Source organism: Lingula anatina, chromosome 4, assembly GCF_051362555.1.
Source record: "Lingula anatina isolate TDL-2025a chromosome 4, LinAna3.0, whole genome shotgun sequence".
NCBI classification, from domain to species: Eukaryota; Metazoa; Brachiopoda; class Lingulata; order Lingulida; family Lingulidae; genus Lingula; species Lingula anatina.
Genome location: NC_141770.1, coordinates 8,717,393 through 8,737,306, shown reverse-complemented (window position 1 = coordinate 8,737,306; position 19,914 = coordinate 8,717,393). Strand labels below are relative to the sequence as shown.

The window sequence follows — 19,914 nt, the reverse complement described above, 5'->3', positions numbered from 1 at the left end:
GATATCATCTGCAGAACTCACCATTATAGATTGTACACACTGTAAATATTCACAGAGGAATTTCATCGGCTCTTTAATATTATAAGAATAAAGTAATATTTTTCTAAACAACTTGTTTACTTTCAATATTTTGATGTCTGTCTAGAGCATCTTCATCAGTGAGTGAATTTCTTCTGTACTTTCAGGGAAGTACTGTGTATATAACAACCGCCAGTATGCTAAAGGACAGACTTGGCAAGTTGGATGCCAGTATGAGTGTGTGTGCGAGGATGATACAACTGGTTTCTACAACTGCAATGATTTGTAAGTGACTTCTATGCCTTCTGTTGTAATTGCCCATCTATTCAAATATCAGTTATGTCAATAAGTATGAGCAGTGTTTTAATTTTGTTGAAAAAAACTGAAATTACTTAATATCAATAACTATTCTATATGTCTATGAAATCGTTTAGTTCAAGCATTTTTAAACTTCTGTGAAAAAAACAGCAAGTCAGGAAGAGTGAAATTATGTTTTATTGTTATAATTTATTTTAGATGCCCAACATATACCAACCTTCCAAAGGAGTGCACGCTGGTCCAGGACCCCGTGAAGTACTGTTGTAAGACCCCACGCTGTGATTACTCTGGTGTCACTTCAGGGACAACAGGTGGCGGCGCTGTGCCAATCGTTCCAACGGGTATCCCAGGAGTCATCACAGGAACCGGAAATACTGCCACAGGAACTTCTCCAAACCAGCCAAGTATGTATATACTGATGTAGTGGTCATAATATTTATTTGTAATTTGTATTAATTTTTATAGGAATTTTTTTTTTGTATTATTTTGATTAAGATTTCCTACTATACAAGAGAGAAAGGAAAGAGGAGAGGGTGAAAGAGAAACAAGTAAGTTTCACTCAGCATTATAACTTCCATTTATATTTGAAATGTAAATCATGCATATCTTAAAAATAAAAAAATGGACTTTTTTTTACCTGTAGGATATTGTGTGTACAAGGGCCGATATTACACCCAGGGTGCCAGGTTCGCTGATGGCTGTGACTACAACTGTGTTTGCGATGATGTTAACACTGGGCACTATACCTGTACTGATAGGTAAAACTTCAGTAGTGATAGTCAAGAAAAATAAATGGAACAAACTATTAAAAATATCATTTTAAAAAATGATTTGTAGTCAAAATTTGTAAAAGCTGTAGATAAGATAACTTCCTTATGTTTGAAAAGTAAAATTGAGGAAATAATTAGTACTACGTATAGGGCAGCCATTTGATTCTTTGAAATTGAACCAAAATAAGTGAGCATAATTTGGATGACAAAATTGTAATATTGATTAGATGTCAGCTGAAGCTAAAAAGCTTTTAACTTTTTTCTTTTTTACATCTTTGTTAGCGAGTTGTTTATTTTGCTAAAATATATTTTGAATGTTTAATATCTTTATTTGCAGATGTCCCAAGTATCCAAACCTACCAAGCTACTGTAGAATGCAGCAAGATCCAAATGACTACTGCTGCCAGAAACCAGTTTGCACACCCAACCCCAATCCAAACCCCAACCCCAATCCAAACCCCAGTGTTACACCAAATCCCAACCCTAACCCTGGGAGTGTGGCACCAGGAGTCTCAACAGTGCAGCCCAATCCTGTCTTCACATTCAGACCACAGCCAACTCTGCCACCAACCCAGCGAAGTAGGTGTTTGGGACTGTTGTACTAGCTGGATCGATCTAACTCCTCCTGATTCTCTCTAAATAGCATGCAGTTTAAGCAGCTTAAATGTCTAGCACGCCCCTTCATAACTTAATGTACTTGTAAAGTTGGGACAACTTTTTGGTCCATGATGTTGTTCATGTTGCTTTGCAAGGGGGTATGCCAGACAATTAAGCTGATTACATTGATTGTGCCTTAACGATAATCCCCGCTGAGATAGATCAATCCAACCAGTACTATAAAGTTCTGGGAATGCAGTCTTAATTTGGATTTTTTTATTTCTTATAGTAAGACCTTAATGGCGTGTCTTCTTCAAAAAGCCTAGTAACTACAATCTGTTTTAGCTGTGAAACCAATTTTTCTCTTATGAAGTCATTAGTTAAAGATTAAGCTGAAAGAATTTAATTTAAAAGATATTCATTTTCCTAAGTAACACAGTATTTGAAAGGATTTCATTTAAAAGATATTCAATTTCCTAAGTAACACAGCATATTCACTTGCTAGTTATATGCATTGAACTTAGCATTAGACATGTAGTTTATATTAGCATTCCCATGGAACCGTTACAGATGTCTGCACATACAAAAACATCAGATACGTGCAGGGACAGACCTGGACAGATGGCTGTGACAGGAATTGTGTCTGTGAAGACGGAAAAACTGGATTCTACCGCTGTACTGATAGGTGAGTAAAACAGACATTATTTTCTTCCCTGTAATTAAATTACAAATATGATTTTTGATCTTGGTTTTCCACGTTAAGAGACCCCTGGGCCGATTCTTGGTTGCAGGGCCACTGCATCATTTCTCAATTTATTTTTCTTGCAACCCAGTCAAAAATTTAACTCTTTTCTTAAGCATTGGTTCTGAGGTATCAGATGATATATTTACATCTTTCTTTTTGTGTGTGTCTATCTATCTGTTGATCCATCTTTAGGTGTCGCACCTACCAGAACGTTCCAGCAAACTGCCAGATGGTGGCTGATCCACAGGACCCACAGTGCTGCAAGATTCCACAGTGTCCAAACACAAACCCCAACACTGGGAACCCAGATCCAGCTGGTGGCAGTTCTGTGATCAACCCCTTGCAACCAGGCGTGATTACTGGCAGTGGCACTCCACCTCCACAGATTGCACCAACTCCAGCACCAGGAGTCACTGGAAGACCCAGAAGTAAGCCTCTTTTGATGCAAAAAAATTAATATCTTTCTTTGGCAATACTTTTAAGTCCACTGGCAAGCAGCAATGTTCAGTTGTAAAGTTTCTTGACTGTTTATAATTTTTTTTCTTTGTTTTTCTACTCTCTGACTGACTGATGACTGACTATCCTCTTCATACTGCTGTGGCACATAAGGCATTCACCAGAGCTCACCAGTGTTGTCTGTCTGATGTATAACCCTTAAGCTGCCCCCACGTCCATCCTTGTTTTTCTGTCATCTCTCCTTCTCAACAGATTGTCTTGATGTTTCGTTCTGTCTTCCTTTATGTCTTTTCCTTTCTGGTGCCCACTACTCTCTCTAGCAGTTGTTTAATTAATGATGATGGTACATATATGGAAGCCTATTTGGTATGTGACTCCTGTTCTTATTTTTTATCCAGCTTACTGCTTCTACAAGGGACAGACGTACAGCACTGGAGACAAGTGGCAAGATGGCTGCACGTACAACTGTGAATGCATCAATGACCAGACCGGATTGTACAGATGCAAGGACAGGTTCGATGCATTTATCAGATAAAATTTTAATATTTCTTCTAGAAATAATTAATCTTTTTAGTGATGAGAAATTTCACCTGTTTACATAATTTCTTCCTTTTTTGTAGACTAGAAGAAGTTTAAGATCAAGGGTAATCATTATGTTGCTTTTTATCCTGCTCAAGTTACCAGAGACATACTAAATGAATAATTTCACGTAGTAGTAGCTAATTATCTTTTCTTATGTTGTCCAGTAAAGACACAAAAAGATCATATTGACAAAATTTTCAAGATGGTTTCCCACATATGTTTGAATCAGATGCACAACAACATGTACCTTAACAACTGCACAAAGATATTTTGTTGGACAGTTTCTGGTTTTTCAAGCCAGGACTCTTGATATCCTGCTAGATTACATATGGATTTTATTATTGTGTTGCTTTTGTCTCTCTTTAGAGAAAGGGAGGGGGATATAAGAAACCTGAAAGATGATTTGATTTTTTTTTTGTTAACTGCATTCTGGGACAAAAGAAAAAAGAATATGCCTTAAATGAATTATGTTTTACTGACAGGTGCAACTCTTACCCCAATCTACCATCGGCATGCAGGATGGTCATCGATCCCAAGGATCCTTGCTGCAAGGTTCCAAAATGTGATGGAACCACTGGCTCCATCAGTGGAACCAGACCACCAGTGACACAGGCACCAAACCCCAACCCTAATCCAAATCCTAACCCCAACCCAACTCTGAGCCCCAACCCTAATCCAAATCCAAACCCAACTCAGAGCCCCAACCCTAATCCAAACCCAAATCCAAATCCAACACAGAGCCCCAACCCTAATCCAACGCAAAGCCCACAGCCACGTAAGTTCATTTATTGGTTTACAAGATAATCAATCAAAAGTCTGATTTAAGTACAAAGTTTAGTAAATGGCTGCATGACTTATCAAATGAGAGAAAGGTTGAAACAAGAATTCCTGCCACAGCAAATTACACAGAGAACAGTTTTCAAAATTTTGTTCCGGATATGGATGTTTCTTTCATTTCATTTCATCCTTAATGAAATGGAACACAAGTTCAGTCATTACTTCTTCCTTACACTTACTATATCATTATGAAATAAAATGTTATAAAACTTTAGATTTTATAATGTGAGACAAAATTATCTTGTCCTTTGTGTCCATTTTATATGCACAGAAAAGCGCACCTAAGGCAGCATTTCATAAAATGTATTAAAAAATTATAATAAACCTATTTCAAATGAATATCATATTTTTGACACACTGTACCCAACCATTCTAGAATACTTGTTTAAAGGTATTTTAATTTTTTTCCAGGCTACTGCGTGTACAACAACTACCCATACCGCCAGGGCCAGGAGTGGTATGATGGGTGTGAGAAGAAGTGTCGATGTGACGATGAAATGACTGGCATTTACAACTGTGATGAGAGGTTGGTGGGTTTTTTCATTTAAAATACCTTAAACCCTCCAGTTTACTCCACATCTACTGAGTTGCCAGGACAGGCCTCAATTTACGGTGACCTGTGCCAGCTTGGTATTAAATATTGAAACTTGTTTTATCAAAGGACTTTTCATTATGAAGATGTATTGGTATTTAGAGGGTTTATAAGCATATATAATTAGGTTTAATACCAGTTGTTTATAAAAAACTTTGTTAAGATTTTGCCTTCGATCCTAGATGTGCCCGCTATACCAACATGCCATCCAACTGCATCATGGTGGTCGATCCGCGCGATTCCTGCTGCCGTATCCCACAATGCTACAACCCAACTGGCAACCCAGGAAGCTCCACAGGAACAGGCAATGGACCGGCCACCGTGAAACCCGGCACCATCACTGGTGGCGGCTCAGTGACCCCGCGCCCAGGCCAGCCAGGTGAGACCTGGGTTTTCATGGGAAGAACTGTGTGTCATTTTTGAAAATGGTTATCAAATTTATGAATTTTAGCCAAATTACTAAAAAAAAGAAAAAAAAGCAATTTTTGAGTTATTTTATTCAAATGGCAAATTTACAGCAGCAGTGGTTAGTTTATATGGCCATTTCAAAATTGCAATTTTGCGAAACATCATGCTCTACAAACCTGAGTCGTGATATTTTTGGTGGCATATTAAGGAAGATTTTCCAGTTTTACTCTTTCATTACATTTAATAATTTATAATTCCAGGTAGTGTTGTCATCCCGACTGCACCACCAGGTGTCATCACTGGCACTGGGACCCTGCCCACTGGGACTAGTGTAGTTATCAACCCCTCTGGAACCGTCAATGTCATCCAAGGCACCAGCTCACCTATAGGTGGCTCCACAGGCTCCATCACAGGAACCAGAAGTAAGACCAAGAATTTGTTCTAATTTCTTTGGTTTTTTGATTTTGTTTCACTTTTCAGAGCAAACCTTGATAGTCTGCTACTGTAGTGGATGTTAGTACTCTGCGTAAAGTCAAGGTTTTTGAGATTTTGTCAGAAAATTTACTGTGCAGTTTGTGTCATCATAATTAAGATTTTTTTTCTGATACTTGGTTTGTATTTTACTAAAAAGATCTTCTTGAATTCAGTATAGTTCTTGACAACATTTAGCTTTTTGTATGTACTGTAAAAAAATTTAGTGATTCATAAATTCCTTTAATTCTGTTCGCAGTGTACTTTTCATTGTAGCCCCCTAAACAAAAAACATTATCTGATTGTTGCAATATAAGTATAGAATCATGTCCAAACCTCAATTTTATCATATCTGTACATTGAAGGTGTGTGTGTCTACAAGGGAAGAGTTTTCACCCAGGGACAGACGTGGCAAGATGGCTGCCAGTACAACTGTGTCTGCGAGGACGGAACCACTGGTGTTTACAAGTGCACAGAAAGGTGGGTACAAGTTATATAGAACAGAACATGGAAGAACACTTGTTGTAATGAGATATGTTTAAGTAACAATAACATGTATGTTCAGTCAAGAAGTGAACAACATGTGCTTGAATGCAAACATCATGCTACTCCAAAAAGATGCAAAGTTAATACAATTCCATGACATAAAAACGCTGTATTTTTTAAAATCTGATGTACAAGTTTTATACTTGATTTTCTCTACCGATGAAACATTTTAAGAATTATGTCCCAGCCTACCATTTTTATTAATTAATAGTCAAATAAGTGATTTTTTAATAACTGAGAATTTTCTCTCCAGATGTACCCGTTTCACTAACCTCCCATCAAATTGCCGCCTCGTAACAAACCCATTGGACACTTGTTGCCAGACTCCACAGTGTGACCCAGAGACGACCACCACTCCACCACCGTTCCCCATCCCAACCAGGAAACCATCTGCTGTCACTGGACAGAGAGGTAGGTAGAAAACAAGTGAAATTTTAAACAGACTTTTAATTGCCATGGTTACCATTACCATTACCATGGTTACTATTACCATACCAACCAGGAAACCATCTGCTGTCACTGGACAGAGGTGTGGGTAGAAAACATGGAAAGAAGTGGAATTTAAACAGACTTATAGCTTATTTGCCAAGGATTGTTGATTTCTTTTTGTTTATACATGAACGATGTATATCTCTAACAAAAATTTAAAAAATCATGTGATAATTGTTTACTGATAAATACATTTAAGACTGCATAGACAAAAAGCTGGTTGTTTGAGTGCTGTATTCATTCCCTCAAGACCCCTCCCCTATGTAAAACTGCACACCATTTTTTCCTTTTCATCTCTATATATTGATTGTCCTTGAACATTCTTAGAGAACTACTGTGTGTACAGTGATGGCCGCCGATTTAAGACTGGTCAACAATGGAAGGATAACTGCCAGAGCTGCACATGCCTGGATGACACCACAGGAAGCCTCAGATGTGTGGATGAGTAAGTTATTTTGATATTTCTAGTAAATTGATAATGTGATAACACCGACAACGTTACAAATAGATACTTCTGCATTTATTCGTTTGTTTAGATTTTGTATTGATGTCCTCCACAGGGGCTCCTGAAATGAAACTGAGGGTCTGTGTAACAGTAAGTCTGCCCTCCATTTAATTATAAGGGTTAGCCTGACCTAAGTGGGTCAAAATCTAGAGCGAGGCTTACCTGTATAAATGAATGGGAAGTGGACTCTATCATGGGGGGGACTCTCTGTCACATTACACCCCCTATATAGATGTGATAATACCCTTGCCCTATTAATTATAAACACATATTGCCTAAGAAACGCTATATTATATAATAAATAATTACAGATGCCCACAATACACCAACCTTCCCTCCAACTGTGTCCTGGAGACAGATCCCACCAACCCTTGCTGTAAGAGACCCAAGTGTTCAGGCACTACAGGGAGCATCACAGGCACCAGACCTCCCACAGGCGTGACCCCCAAACCAGGCATGACTCCCAAACCAGGCGTGACCCCCAAACCAGGCACCCCCACAGGCACCACTGGCTCCATCACAGGCACTGGCACTGTGCCAGTTCCTGGAACACAGGGTAGCTTCACTGGAGTCGGCGTGGTGCCATCCTCTGTTGGCTCCATAACTGGAACGAGAAGTAAGTTATTAGTATTATATTATAGTTAATCTGCAGTTGCATTTCATAATGTAAATATAGCTGCTTTGTTGTTTTGTTACTTGCTGCCAGTACTTTTCCTTTATTAGCCATGAGACCCGTCACTTTGTAAAATAATTTCCTCTGTCAATATTGATGAAAGAAATTAGATCATACCATAGTATGGAAAGCAGCACGTTTTGGTTACTGTTTGATATTGACAGAATGGTTTTTGGCACTTTGGTAAAATCTTTTGGGATAATAGCATAATGTATAATCAGTTTAAATACACTATTATAGTGTTAACTTCTTTCACCTTAATAGGGCCACGAGAAAGAAAAAATTTAGACTAATCATGCTTTTGCCCTTATAAATAAAGTTTAAATGAGAAATGCAATAGATAGAGAAATAAATGGTTTTGCTTTGTTCTGTTTCAGATGGCTGCTACTACAACGGTAGGATATACTCTCAGGGAGAGAACTGGAATGATGGATGTGATTACCAGTGTACTTGTGAAGACGCCATCAGAGGATTCTACAGATGTACAGAAATGTGAGTTGACGCAGAAATTTTAATATTCGGAACAGTCAATCATGCCAAAAAAATATTTACAAACTTTCCAGTCGTATGTGCCTGTGCAATGGCATCCCTCCATAAAAGTTACATACTTTACCGTGATTGATGATAAAGTAAGATGTTAGATCGGCAATACTTAACTCTCATATTCGTATGAAACTACTATTCTCACAGTAAGTGCTGGTTTGTAAATAAATCACTTTAATTTGTTTTGGTACAAAAGAAAAAAAAAGGTATATTTCTTACTGTCAGGTATTTGAAAAACTCATTTTTCTTATTTCTAGGTGTGTTACCTACCCCGACCTACCATCCACATGCAAGCTTGTCAATGTGATTGGACAATGTTGCCCAACTGTTAACTGCCAAGGCACCCTCCCTGGTGGCACCACAGGCACTAACCCAGGTGGTACTGGCACAGGCACCCTCCCTGGTGGCACCACAGGCACCAACCCAGGTGGTACTGGCACAGGCACCCTTCCTGGTGGCACCACAGGCACTAACCCAGGTGGTACTGGCACAGGCACCCTCCCTGGTGGTATCACAGGCGGTGGCATCATCCCAGGTGGTACTGGCACAGGCACCCTCCCTGGTGGTATCACAGGTGGTGGCATCATCCCAGGTGGCACTGGTACAGGCACCTTACCTGGTGGTATCACAGGTGGTGGCGTCATCCCAGGTGGATCCACTGGAAGCATTACTGGATATAACAGTAAGTGGATATTGTACTAAGTAGGATGAAGTTTACCTGTAAGGCTTATGGACAACATTAAAGATCCAACCCACATTTTTTTTGTTTCCACAAATGCTTTCTTGTGTTGGGATATAACTCTGCTAAACAGAAGGGAAGAGGTGTATGATTGATTAAGTACTGCTGAATGGCCTTTCTTGCATTTGTTATCAATAAACCCTATTTGATGTTTTAAATCGATGCCAGGTATGACTTTTAACACAAAATTAATGATACCCAAATCATTTCTATTTTATAAGAACAGGTGGAACCCTGAATTATTTTCTGTTCTGAAAATGTTAAAGACAGAGAAGTCTCTTTTTGGTTTTAAAATAAAGCAAACTTGATTTGTTCACATCATTTGACATACTGACATTACTTTAATAATGAATTTCATGTTGAATTCAGGTACACTGAATTAGATATAATAATAAACCATTTCTAGGCATGTGTCTGTACAAGAACAGGCTGTATAATGAAGGAGCTAAGTGGAATGATGGATGCCAGTATGAATGTGAGTGTACTGATGGCAAGATGGGATTCTGGAAGTGCAGAGACCTGTAAGTACTATGATTAAGAGTTCTCTGTATGATCATGTAGGTCTTTAACATTGCATTTATGTCTTTAGTATGATTGAAATGGAACTCTGGAGTAGCGCTAGCAATTTTTTTCGCTTAGCCAAATCACTGTTTTTTGTCAATTTGTTATCCAAATGGTTTTAATTTGACTAAAATGAGTCAAATCAAGCCCTTTTTGTTTAGCCAAGTTAAGCCATTTTTAGCATTTGGCTAAATTGGCGAGTGTTAGCGCTACCCCAGAAACTTGTATATTGTTAGTTTTACTGTTTTTTTCTTTCTCTCTCTCTTTTATTTTTTTATTTATTTATTAATTTTTTAATTTGGAAAAATGATTCTTCCAATGATTTTTCACAACAATAAAATAATTTATCCCTGCCTAATTTGATCTTCAGTTTGTGTGACTGCCCTGGCATAATATGGCACAAATGATAACACAAACTGACGTGTCCATAATAATTACCATAGAAAATCATTCATGTGCCTTTCAGATCTTAAAACTTTTTTGATTTGTGACTTTTACAATATTAATTATCGTATAAATTACCCAAACTGTGTGTCTCTTTCCTCCAGCTGCCCTAAGTATGAAAACCTCCCCTCTGACTGCACCCTGCAAACCGTGGCTGGAGAGTGCTGCAGGAAACCAAGGTGCACCAACACTCCTGTCAATGAACTCATAGGCACATATCCACCAGCCCTCACAGGGTACCGCCCTGGCATCATCCCTGGTGGGAACCCTAGCAGTACTCTTGGCACCATCACTGGTACAGGAGGAAGCACCACTGGTACAGGAGGAAGCACCACTGGCACAGGAGGAAGCATCACCGGTACGGGAGGAAGCACCACTGGCACAGGAGGAAGCACCACTGGTGTTGTGCTTCCTGGAACCGTCGGAGGAATTACTGGAACGAGAAGTAAGTGTATTTTGTGGAAAATAGGCCTGGTTTGTCTGAGCAAGGCACTCAAAGTCTGTGGGTAGATAAAGATAAGGGAAATTTTTGTGAGAACATGATGTTAATGTATAATGTGATTAAACAGGTATGCATGTCAAGGGCATCTTATTAGGGCAGGGTCACTGATGTCAAGGTTAAAATATTGGAACATCAAGTATGATGGTCTTTTAAAATGTCTGTATAAGTCAAATTTTAGGATTTTTGTAAAATTGCTTGTATTGCTTTTATGGATGATTAATATATTTTGAAAAGAAATTTTTATCATATTCATGTTGGTCTATTTAGTTATATTGTGGAAAGTAATATGGGACTTAGCACTTTTGGATTTATCCTTCTTGAATACAGATATTTGTTTTTATTCTCTTTATGGAGTTCTTGGTTATATTTAAGGGTACAAATCAAAATGTAAGCAACATGTTTTTATTTATTGAATTGTTTTTTGTTTTGCAGATGGCTGTGTGTACAATGGCAAGACCTACAAACAGGATGAGAGTTGGTCTGATGGCTGCCAGTATGACTGCCAGTGTTTGGATGCCAAGACTGGACAGTACAGCTGTAGAGAAAAGTATGCACTTTAATGATTTATTTGAATAAATTGGTATATGAATTGTATTCACATTTTTGAAATAATGGCCCCAAGAGAATGTTGGCATCCAGCTAGTGTATTCTGATTAAATCAAGTGTAATTGTTGGAGAGTGGTTTTAAGAATATGGATTTATGAATTTATACTGTAAGTTCTCACTTTATTTATCTACATGTATATGACTGTTATTTCATTTGATTTTGGTATTAATATATCCAAAATTTGCCACTTTGTGGGGAAACACCCTGCCAAATTCTTTAATGTGTGAGATCCTACATCTGTGAGAATTAAGTCTTCTTAGTCTCCGATGATATTTAATTAGCATTGTACCATATTTTAACAGATTACCCACCTACATTGGCTTCCATCTTGTATGCTATAGACAAAGCTGAGCAAAATGCTGTAAATGTTTGGAATGGTATATTCGTTATATCCATGACATTGTAAAATCACATAATTATATATTAAATTATGAATTTCAAATTCAATTTTCCCTCAGATGTCCAAGCTACACCAACTATCCATCATATTGCTCTCTACAAACAGTACCAAACCAGTGCTGTAAGAAGCTTGTCTGCTCAGGTGAGGTCATACATATTTGCATATTCATTAGCATACTCATTAGCATATTCATCAATCCTCTCATTAGCATATCTATTTGCATACTAGTTAACATATTCATTAATATAATGGGTAAAAATCTCCTTAACATTCATTACTATAAAGATCCAGAGAGAGCATGCATATTTGGGTAGATTTAACCATTTCCATATATTGCTTTCATTGAAGACTTACAGAATTTTTAAGGGTCTTGTGAAAATAAATAATTGTGTTGACTGAGTTAACTTTGGAAAAGTGTAGGCTTGGTTCTATCTGAGCCAACATATGATACTGAATACTATTAGGCAGCACACTCTATGAATAGCCATATTACACCCCATGTTTGTTGATGTAGGACCAGCAAACATTGGAAGCACTACTGGTACAAGCACTGGAACAGGCACAGGCACCGGAGGTGTCAGGCCATGCGTGGACATTCTCCCCAACTGCAATGAATACAACTTTGCCGAGGCCTGCACAGGACAGTACTTGGGATGGGCCGTGAAGAACTGTGTCAAGACATGCGGACTGTGTGGTTAGTGTTTATATATGTCATATAATGGAGCCTTAACAGGCCAGTGTGACAGGAATGGTAGTGCTCTAGAAACCGTCGTCCATTTCCCAATACTTATATATACATCCATGTATATGTGACAGGTGACATTTGTCCAATCTACTAACCCCAACTTGTACCAATTTTATTGGACTCTGAACTTCCATTCCTAGGACAACCATTCCTGTCGAAATGGGAAATGTTGTGTGTGTCATTCAAGGTGCATGCTGTGAAACTATACTTTCTCGTAAAACTTATGTCACTTGGTATATTTGATTGATTTATCAAAACATTTGTCTTATAATTTGTGGGTAATATTTTTTTTTTTCAAAGAAAAGATAAAATCCATATTGATAGATTTATATTTTTATTTTCTTCAATATTTCAGACTACCTCACAACCACTCCATTGCCAACAGATGGCTGTGTCAATAAGCTATCCAACTGTGATCAGTTTGAGGACTCTGCATGTACTGGACCATACAAGGCCTGGGCTAAAGCAAACTGCCCAAGAAGATGTGGTCTGTGTGGTAAGTGTGCAGCTTGACACATGGAATTAGTTGACAGTGATGAGTGAATAAATACATTATTTTCAATGTAGATTGGAAAGATACCAAATTATCAACAGTGCTTTGAATCAGAGGGATTCTTCTGTGGGTGTAGATACAGTAAGAGTGGAAGTTCTTTGCTTCCCTCTCAAAGTGATCGTGCAAACATGGTATTTTTATTATCAGTCCAAACTATTCAAAAATTTTTACCAGATGAGCTCATCAAGATGATTTCACCTTTAGGTTCTACAATCTTGTTTTTAAGGGACAGCCCTGGACCAGGTTGCCACAGGAGTTGTAGATGCACAAAATTGATATGATAGTTCTGTATTTTAATATGAAATAACTATCAGTCTCACCAATCGAAAACTTTTTTCAGATGAGCTGAAACCAACCACACCATCCCCAGATGGCTGTGTCGACTTGATCGACTGTGAACCCTACACAAAGTCTGTTTGTACCAATCCAACCTACGTACCATGGGCCAAGGCAAGATGTGCCAAATTCTGTGGATTCTGTGGTAAGTTTGAAAGGTTTATTATGATAGATTTTAACTGAATCGATAGCATTTCATTCTTTAAAGTAATTCTTTCCATTATTGGCTACATGTTATTCAGTTATATAAGATCAAACTATTAGTTGAACATAGTTTTACCATAGTACATTCTAACAAATTATCCAGCTAGAGCTCCAATGTACATGATGCAATGTATCCTTTCCTTTTGACTCCCTTTCCTCAATTTTTGGTTGGCACAGGTTATTTTATTATAATTGTTGTTGTTAATATTGTTATTACAGGTAGTGGCTCAGGCACCAGTGGCACTGGTTCTGGCACTGGCAGCAGTGGTTCTGGCACAAACCCAGGTGGTGCAGGATCTGGCACAATCACTGGTGGTACAGGATCTGGCACAATCACCGGTGGTACAGGATCTGGTGGAAACCCAGGTGGTGCAGGATCTGGCATAATCTCCGGTGGTACGGGATCTGGTGGAAACCCAGGTGGTGCAGGATCTGGCATAATCTCCGGTGGTGCAGGATCTGGCGGAATCAACGGTGGTACAGGATCTGGCACAAACACTGGTGGTGGATCAGGATCTATAATCAATGGTCAAAGTGAGCATTGCATTTTTATTGGAATTTTTCTATTTCAACATTAAAATAAGAGTGAATTGTATAAAAGATACTGGCTGAAGTATATCCTAATCTTTGAAAGTTTTTTTTTTTTTTTTTGCAATATAAAAACTGTGATTAACAGAGTTTACTTAGGTTATTTCACAAACCAGTCAATAATTGTCAGCTGTATTCTTTTTAAGCTGATTTTTTATTTTTTTGCTTCTTTTAAGGTGGCTACTGTTTATACAATGGAATTCAGTACACACAGGGACAAACGTGGCGTGATAAGTGCTTATACTCTTGTACCTGTACAAACGCACTGACAGGAAACTACAATTGTCAGACACTGTAAGTATGGATCATGGTAGTTTTAAAAAGGTTTTTGGTATTGTTTATGATACAGTAAAATAACCCGAATTGTATTTTTCCATTGCCAGGTGTAAAAAGTAAAAGAAGATATTAGTCCATGGAATTTATGCTTCGTGGAATTTTTTGGTGTCAAATAAAATTTAAGATACAAAAAAAACGGGACTACAGAGGATATGTGAAAAGTTCTACTTTCTTTAAGATTGAAAAAGCAATTGTCATCAGTATTTTTTTCGCAGAACTTGAAATTTTAATTGTAAGAAATTAACCATCCAAATGAAGCACTATACAAAACAACATTGAGCACTGTTTCATATTATTTATCAGTTCACGTTTCCATTCTTTGTTTTAGATGTCCCCAATGGCAGCTCCCATCAATCTGCTCCCTGAAGCAAGCACCTGCTGGCAAGTGTTGTCCAATCCCATCCTGTCCATCCTACATAACCATCACCTACCCTGGAGGGCTAACAGAGGCCACACTGCCATAATTACTTGACCATTACATTGATAAACAGGACTGACCAATGGACATTGTTATATTGACCTCAGACCAGTGATATTTATAGGACATATTTACAAAGATGACTTTGTGCATAGAGAAAAAAATATAAAAAAAAAGATTTTGCATTTAAATAACAAAAAAAGACTAGGACATTTAGAATTAAGCAGCTGACCTGTTGATATTTTGTAAAAAAAGAATAAAAAGACTCACATATTCCAATTTGTGGTAGTTCTTCAGCTGATTTGGAATATCACTTTTATTATTTGTAATGTCAGTTAGATTTGTTCCTGAATAAATGTATAGCACAGCAAAACAGCATTTCTTATTTTCATTGAAATTGTTTAAACATGTAGCACAAATTTTAGGAAGGAATAAAAAGCAAAAAAATTTCCAAAATTTTAATCTTTCATACAATTTATTATAATATAAAATACAATTTGTATTTAACAATTAGGCGTAATCATTAGCATTGTTACTAATATCACATCAAAATGAAATATTAAGAGATTAGTTTGGGAATTTTAATTTATTACGTTGATGGTATAAGTTGAATCTGACCTCGTCGGCGAAATCCACATGATTCCATTGTTGTGCCCGAAACCGCTATTAGATCCTAGTCCACTGCAGAAGTAGTCGGCGGTGCTGCTCTATCCACAGAGACTTCCTCAAAGGTCGTACATAACCTAATCGGAGTTTTATTTCATTATCCGAAATTTTCATAATGAAATTTATCACTACGGTGCACGCATGTTTTTATTTCAATTCGGTTTTAATGCTAGTACTTGGTCGATTTGATAGTTTATCTATTCACTTTTCTTCAATATTATTCTATTCTAATAATGGCTTATTTATTTTATCATTACATTTTACATTATAGTAGACTGGTGTAGTATTTTAAGGTCGTTTTACATGGTTTTTAGCTTCATATGATTAACAGGTCAAAAATGACAGCTGACCGTGAGCAGAGATGATGGCCGTACAGTTTGTAGATAACATGTACTGTTGTTGTTATTTTCAAAATTGACTATTGCATTATTTCTATATATGCCAGTTCAAATTACATTATTATCGCCATTTCTAAGGCGATGAAGATTAAGCGCGCACAAGCGCGTGCACATGCATACACGCGCGCGCACACACACTGAAACAACCTGCTAAGCTACTGATTGCCGCAGAGAAGATAATTTCTGTTCCCCTCCAGATGGCGCTATAGAACGGTTTGGTTTGTCAAACTTGCACTGGCAAAAACTGCTCAAATTGCAGCACGCAGTAGACCATATAAGGACAGCCAGTGACCTACATAATACCATTTTTACTTTGGGGTGTGTAAGGGTCTGAAGCTTAATTTCATTAATTTAAACTAGTGTATTTTGAAATGCGTGGGTAACAAACGCTTCCTGTGCATTACTATTTTAGAACATTGTTAATCGATTTTTGTCTGTCAAATTGTGGTATTTGATAAACAGAAAGAACGGTCACCTAGCTCTTCCTGCCTCCTACCCCGACGGATCATTTGAAACCTGGACCTTTGGAAGAGATGTCACTTCTTCTTTAGTTCTGGGTGACGAGGGTGTGGATGCGAGGCGGTCGGGATACTAAATATATGGATATTTCAATTTTAACCGCTTCAACGCAACGTTCTAAGGCAACGATTTTAGGTATTTGTCGAAGACTTATATTTAATGCATTTTTAAAAATTGGTTTGACGGCTGCATGTTGAACACTGGGTTTTGCCATCCACCAATATTTTCCCACGTGATATTTTGTGTCCTCCATGCCTCCTTTATTTCATCACGTACCTCATGACAGCGAAAATTGCAGTTGTGCCTCATGTTAACTACACAATTTAAACTACATCGGTATAATTAGTAGTGGCAGTTAAGTTTTACATGGGAAAAATTCTGTGGAATGGCTCTTTAACATTTTTTTTTAAATTTAGTGAGTGATTTTTAATAAAATTGTGTCATAATTATAGTATTGCAAAATAGTCACAACTGAAAATTAAAGAATACGATAAAGGTTTAGTGTTATGCTTCTATTTTTAATTTTGGCATGATTTCACAAATAATACCATAATAAATATTTGATATTTCGATACATTGAAATATGTGACCTTGTTAATAGTTACACTGCTTTCTGTGTGTCTGATTATGAAAGCAGCCATTTTCAAGACATAGGGGGCGAATTGTTAGCGCCAATGTGCAAATAATGTTTGAACTTAATTTGATATTTCTCATTTATGGCTAATGTCAATATCACATTGTCCAATCAAAACGCTCTGTCCAAGGCAATTTACCATGATTTTTTTTTTTACCGACAAATTTTAAAGCCTTTTGCAAAGTGATCAAAACGCAGCGTATTTAACACTGCATAATCATTAGGAACAAAACTTAATTTATTTCGCCAAAGAATAAAATCGTCCCTTGTGCCTCTAAACATTTTTTTGCTATAACTATGTCTGAGTTTTCCTCCGTGACGTTTGTAAAACTATTTGCGGTATTTTTTCAGCAAGGCAGCAAGTTGTCACTTGATATTTATTTCAAGGCAAATATAATGCTCAAAAATGCGGATTTTTTCGAACCTGTATAATCTTTTGGAGCTTGAAAACTTGCTGTCTTGTTGAGTGAAAAATGTCATTTTTGTGGGCCACAATCGATCATTTTGTTTGTGTATATAAGGTTCACACATTAAAAACTAAATATGAGGACAATTACATGTAGTTGCAAACTGATTTGGCTAGACCAAAAATACCTGTTAAAATGTGGATAACTAGAACATGGATATATCAAACGGTTTTTGTTATTTATCTAAATTCATTCACCTGGCTTGTAATCTTAATATTACCGAATTTTCTAAAGTTAAGGTGAATATATGTGCAGTATTTATTTTTATTTATTTATTTATTTATTTATTTTTTTTGTAATTAGGCCACACTTTTTTATTTTTATGGATGACATCCTCCAGGGATCCCGAAATCGGTGCGAGAGGGCAAAAAAAAAACAACAAAAAACAGTCAAAAAAAAAAAAAACTGCTTAAGTAAAGGAAAACTGTCAGTACACAGCTGGAAACACAAATTTACCACAGAAACACGTATCAAACTAGCAGTATGTCTTTATCCATGCTCTCAAAATATTAAAGCATTGTGAATACTTTGTATAAAGCAGGGCTCGACATTTGCGCCTGTCCGGGACAAGTAAAAATTCAGTTCGGACACATGGAAGTTGCAGGGTTGGCTTTCCGACGGACAGGTCATGTTTTATGAAAAATATGGAGCAAAAAACTTTAAAAATAAATTTTTTGTTGCATACTAACGTCTTTTTGTCTCTTCCTAGATGTTATGGAAAAGAGTGACCTACTTTTGGCACAAAACACGTGCATTCGCAAAAAACGAAGTCTGAGCAAACTTACCGCCAAATTATGAAAGTGAACACCCTCCAGAACTTCACAAGACAAAATTTATTCACATAAGAGGCTCACTACTGAATATCTATTTGGTTAAAAATGTACGGTCTCTAGTAATAAAATACCGTTCCAAAAACAGAAACTACACATGTACTGTACTGGGTACAACAGCCAGATTGGACTGGATGAACTGGATATATCTAGTTCGTTGTCAAGGCAACATACTGCCTGTTAATCAAATATGTTGTATGCTATCTATTGAAAGAGAAATTTTTGGGACTGAAAATTTTGTTGAAATGTTGTTTATTTGCGAAAATATAACCTGAAATTTTGTATGATGTTTTCTTTAATGACTCTAGCATCACCTATGTTATTTAGGCTACAGTTCAAAATTTAGTGCTGGAATATGGTCATTTCGGTCGATGCCATTTTGTCTACTTCGACTCACACGAAGCAGCCAAACTGTCGGGGGCCTGTCCGACCTTCAGCCCACCATATACCTCGACGCCATTGTCGACCCTTTTTTCGCTACAAAAGAAAAAGAAAAACCTGGTATGTTCTGCTTTGGACAGAATGTCCATGAAATTTTCTGGGCGATAATCGCTGGTTCTCTTTATGACTTAAATTGTCGTGTAATTTGAAAGTTAGCATAGAGATGAATTTGACGGCAAAACGGCCATATTTCCACGTGGCGATAATACGCATGCGCAGAAATTCAATAACGAAGTTTGCGACAACTTCGTTTTTTTTTTTTTTTTTTTTTTTGGAGAACTGACGGAAATCGGTGCTCGCGCAGGCTGTCATCCATAAAAATAAAAAAGTGTGGTCTTATGAAGGTCTCCCTAGAATACCTGTAAACTGACCAATGACAGAGACTTTTAGTCGGGTCACCGACCTGCTGACTCTCTGTGTGGGTAGGCTGAATGAAATGATATGTAACGTCATGATTGCATGACAAGTTATCAGAGATGTCAGAATAATGAACATTCATACTGTAAGTTGAAAAGTACAGACAGAGATTCCTTTGGCAGCATGGGACGGTGAAGACGGCAGTGATACCGAGGATATAAGACATTTGTTTTACTTGTATGGAAGATGTTTGCGTCCAAGACATTTCGTGCTGATGCCATTTGATCTGGGGAATAAAACGGATGATAAATCTTGATGCAACAGGGAGCAAACTACCACGTGGCTACTGTCGAAAAAGATGGCCATTTCCACCAGGTTGGGAACAGTTAACCTTTGTCTTTTGCTTTATGTACGGAAAATGACACTTTGTGGAATGATGAAGGTTGAGATTGAAGTGGAGGGGCTTACAACGAACGCGGTAGTAGCATAATGTTGATGTTGTACAGTAAATGGAAGACAGGCGTATTTATGATAGTCAGGATATGCGTCACCAAGAAACCAGGGATAAATAGACTAGTGATTGACTTATATGTAAGTGAAACTATTATTGTCATGAAAC

At 37.4% G+C, this 19,914-nt stretch overlaps 1 protein-coding gene across 10 annotated transcripts in view; it reads left to right on the top strand.

The window, feature by feature from the left end:
• Window positions 1-15,356, top strand: part of LOC106168379 (uncharacterized) — a 56,198-nt gene extending 40,842 nt beyond the window's left edge. For 9 of the 10 annotated variants that reach the window (XM_087010534.1, XM_087010538.1, XM_087010539.1 and 6 more), the window contains 27 exons: window positions 186-303; window positions 535-740; window positions 980-1,094; window positions 1,444-1,685; window positions 2,274-2,388; window positions 2,641-2,876; window positions 3,303-3,417; window positions 3,969-4,261; window positions 4,735-4,849; window positions 5,098-5,294; window positions 5,584-5,745; window positions 6,160-6,274; window positions 6,594-6,751; window positions 7,157-7,274; window positions 7,646-7,950; window positions 8,385-8,499; window positions 8,808-9,232; window positions 9,696-9,810; window positions 10,399-10,739; window positions 11,229-11,343; window positions 11,862-11,944; window positions 12,318-12,497; window positions 12,904-13,044; window positions 13,442-13,582; window positions 13,852-14,175; window positions 14,406-14,523; window positions 14,894-15,356. In XM_087010534.1, coding sequence (XP_086866660.1) covers window positions 186-303; window positions 535-740; window positions 980-1,094; window positions 1,444-1,685; window positions 2,274-2,388; window positions 2,641-2,876; window positions 3,303-3,417; window positions 3,969-4,261; window positions 4,735-4,849; window positions 5,098-5,294; window positions 5,584-5,745; window positions 6,160-6,274; window positions 6,594-6,751; window positions 7,157-7,274; window positions 7,646-7,950; window positions 8,385-8,499; window positions 8,808-9,232; window positions 9,696-9,810; window positions 10,399-10,739; window positions 11,229-11,343; window positions 11,862-11,944; window positions 12,318-12,497; window positions 12,904-13,044; window positions 13,442-13,582; window positions 13,852-14,175; window positions 14,406-14,523; window positions 14,894-15,029 — 4,844 coding nt within the window. In that variant the 3' untranslated portion in view covers window positions 15,030-15,356. The remainder of the gene's footprint in view (window positions 1-185; window positions 304-534; window positions 741-979; window positions 1,095-1,443; window positions 1,686-2,273; window positions 2,389-2,640; window positions 2,877-3,302; window positions 3,418-3,968; window positions 4,262-4,734; window positions 4,850-5,097; window positions 5,295-5,583; window positions 5,746-6,159; window positions 6,275-6,593; window positions 6,752-7,156; window positions 7,275-7,645; window positions 7,951-8,384; window positions 8,500-8,807; window positions 9,233-9,695; window positions 9,811-10,398; window positions 10,740-11,228; window positions 11,344-11,861; window positions 11,945-12,317; window positions 12,498-12,903; window positions 13,045-13,441; window positions 13,583-13,851; window positions 14,176-14,405; window positions 14,524-14,893) is intronic. The other variant, XM_087010530.1, reaches the window with a different exon arrangement.
• Window positions 15,357-19,914: the final 4,558 nt, after the last annotated feature.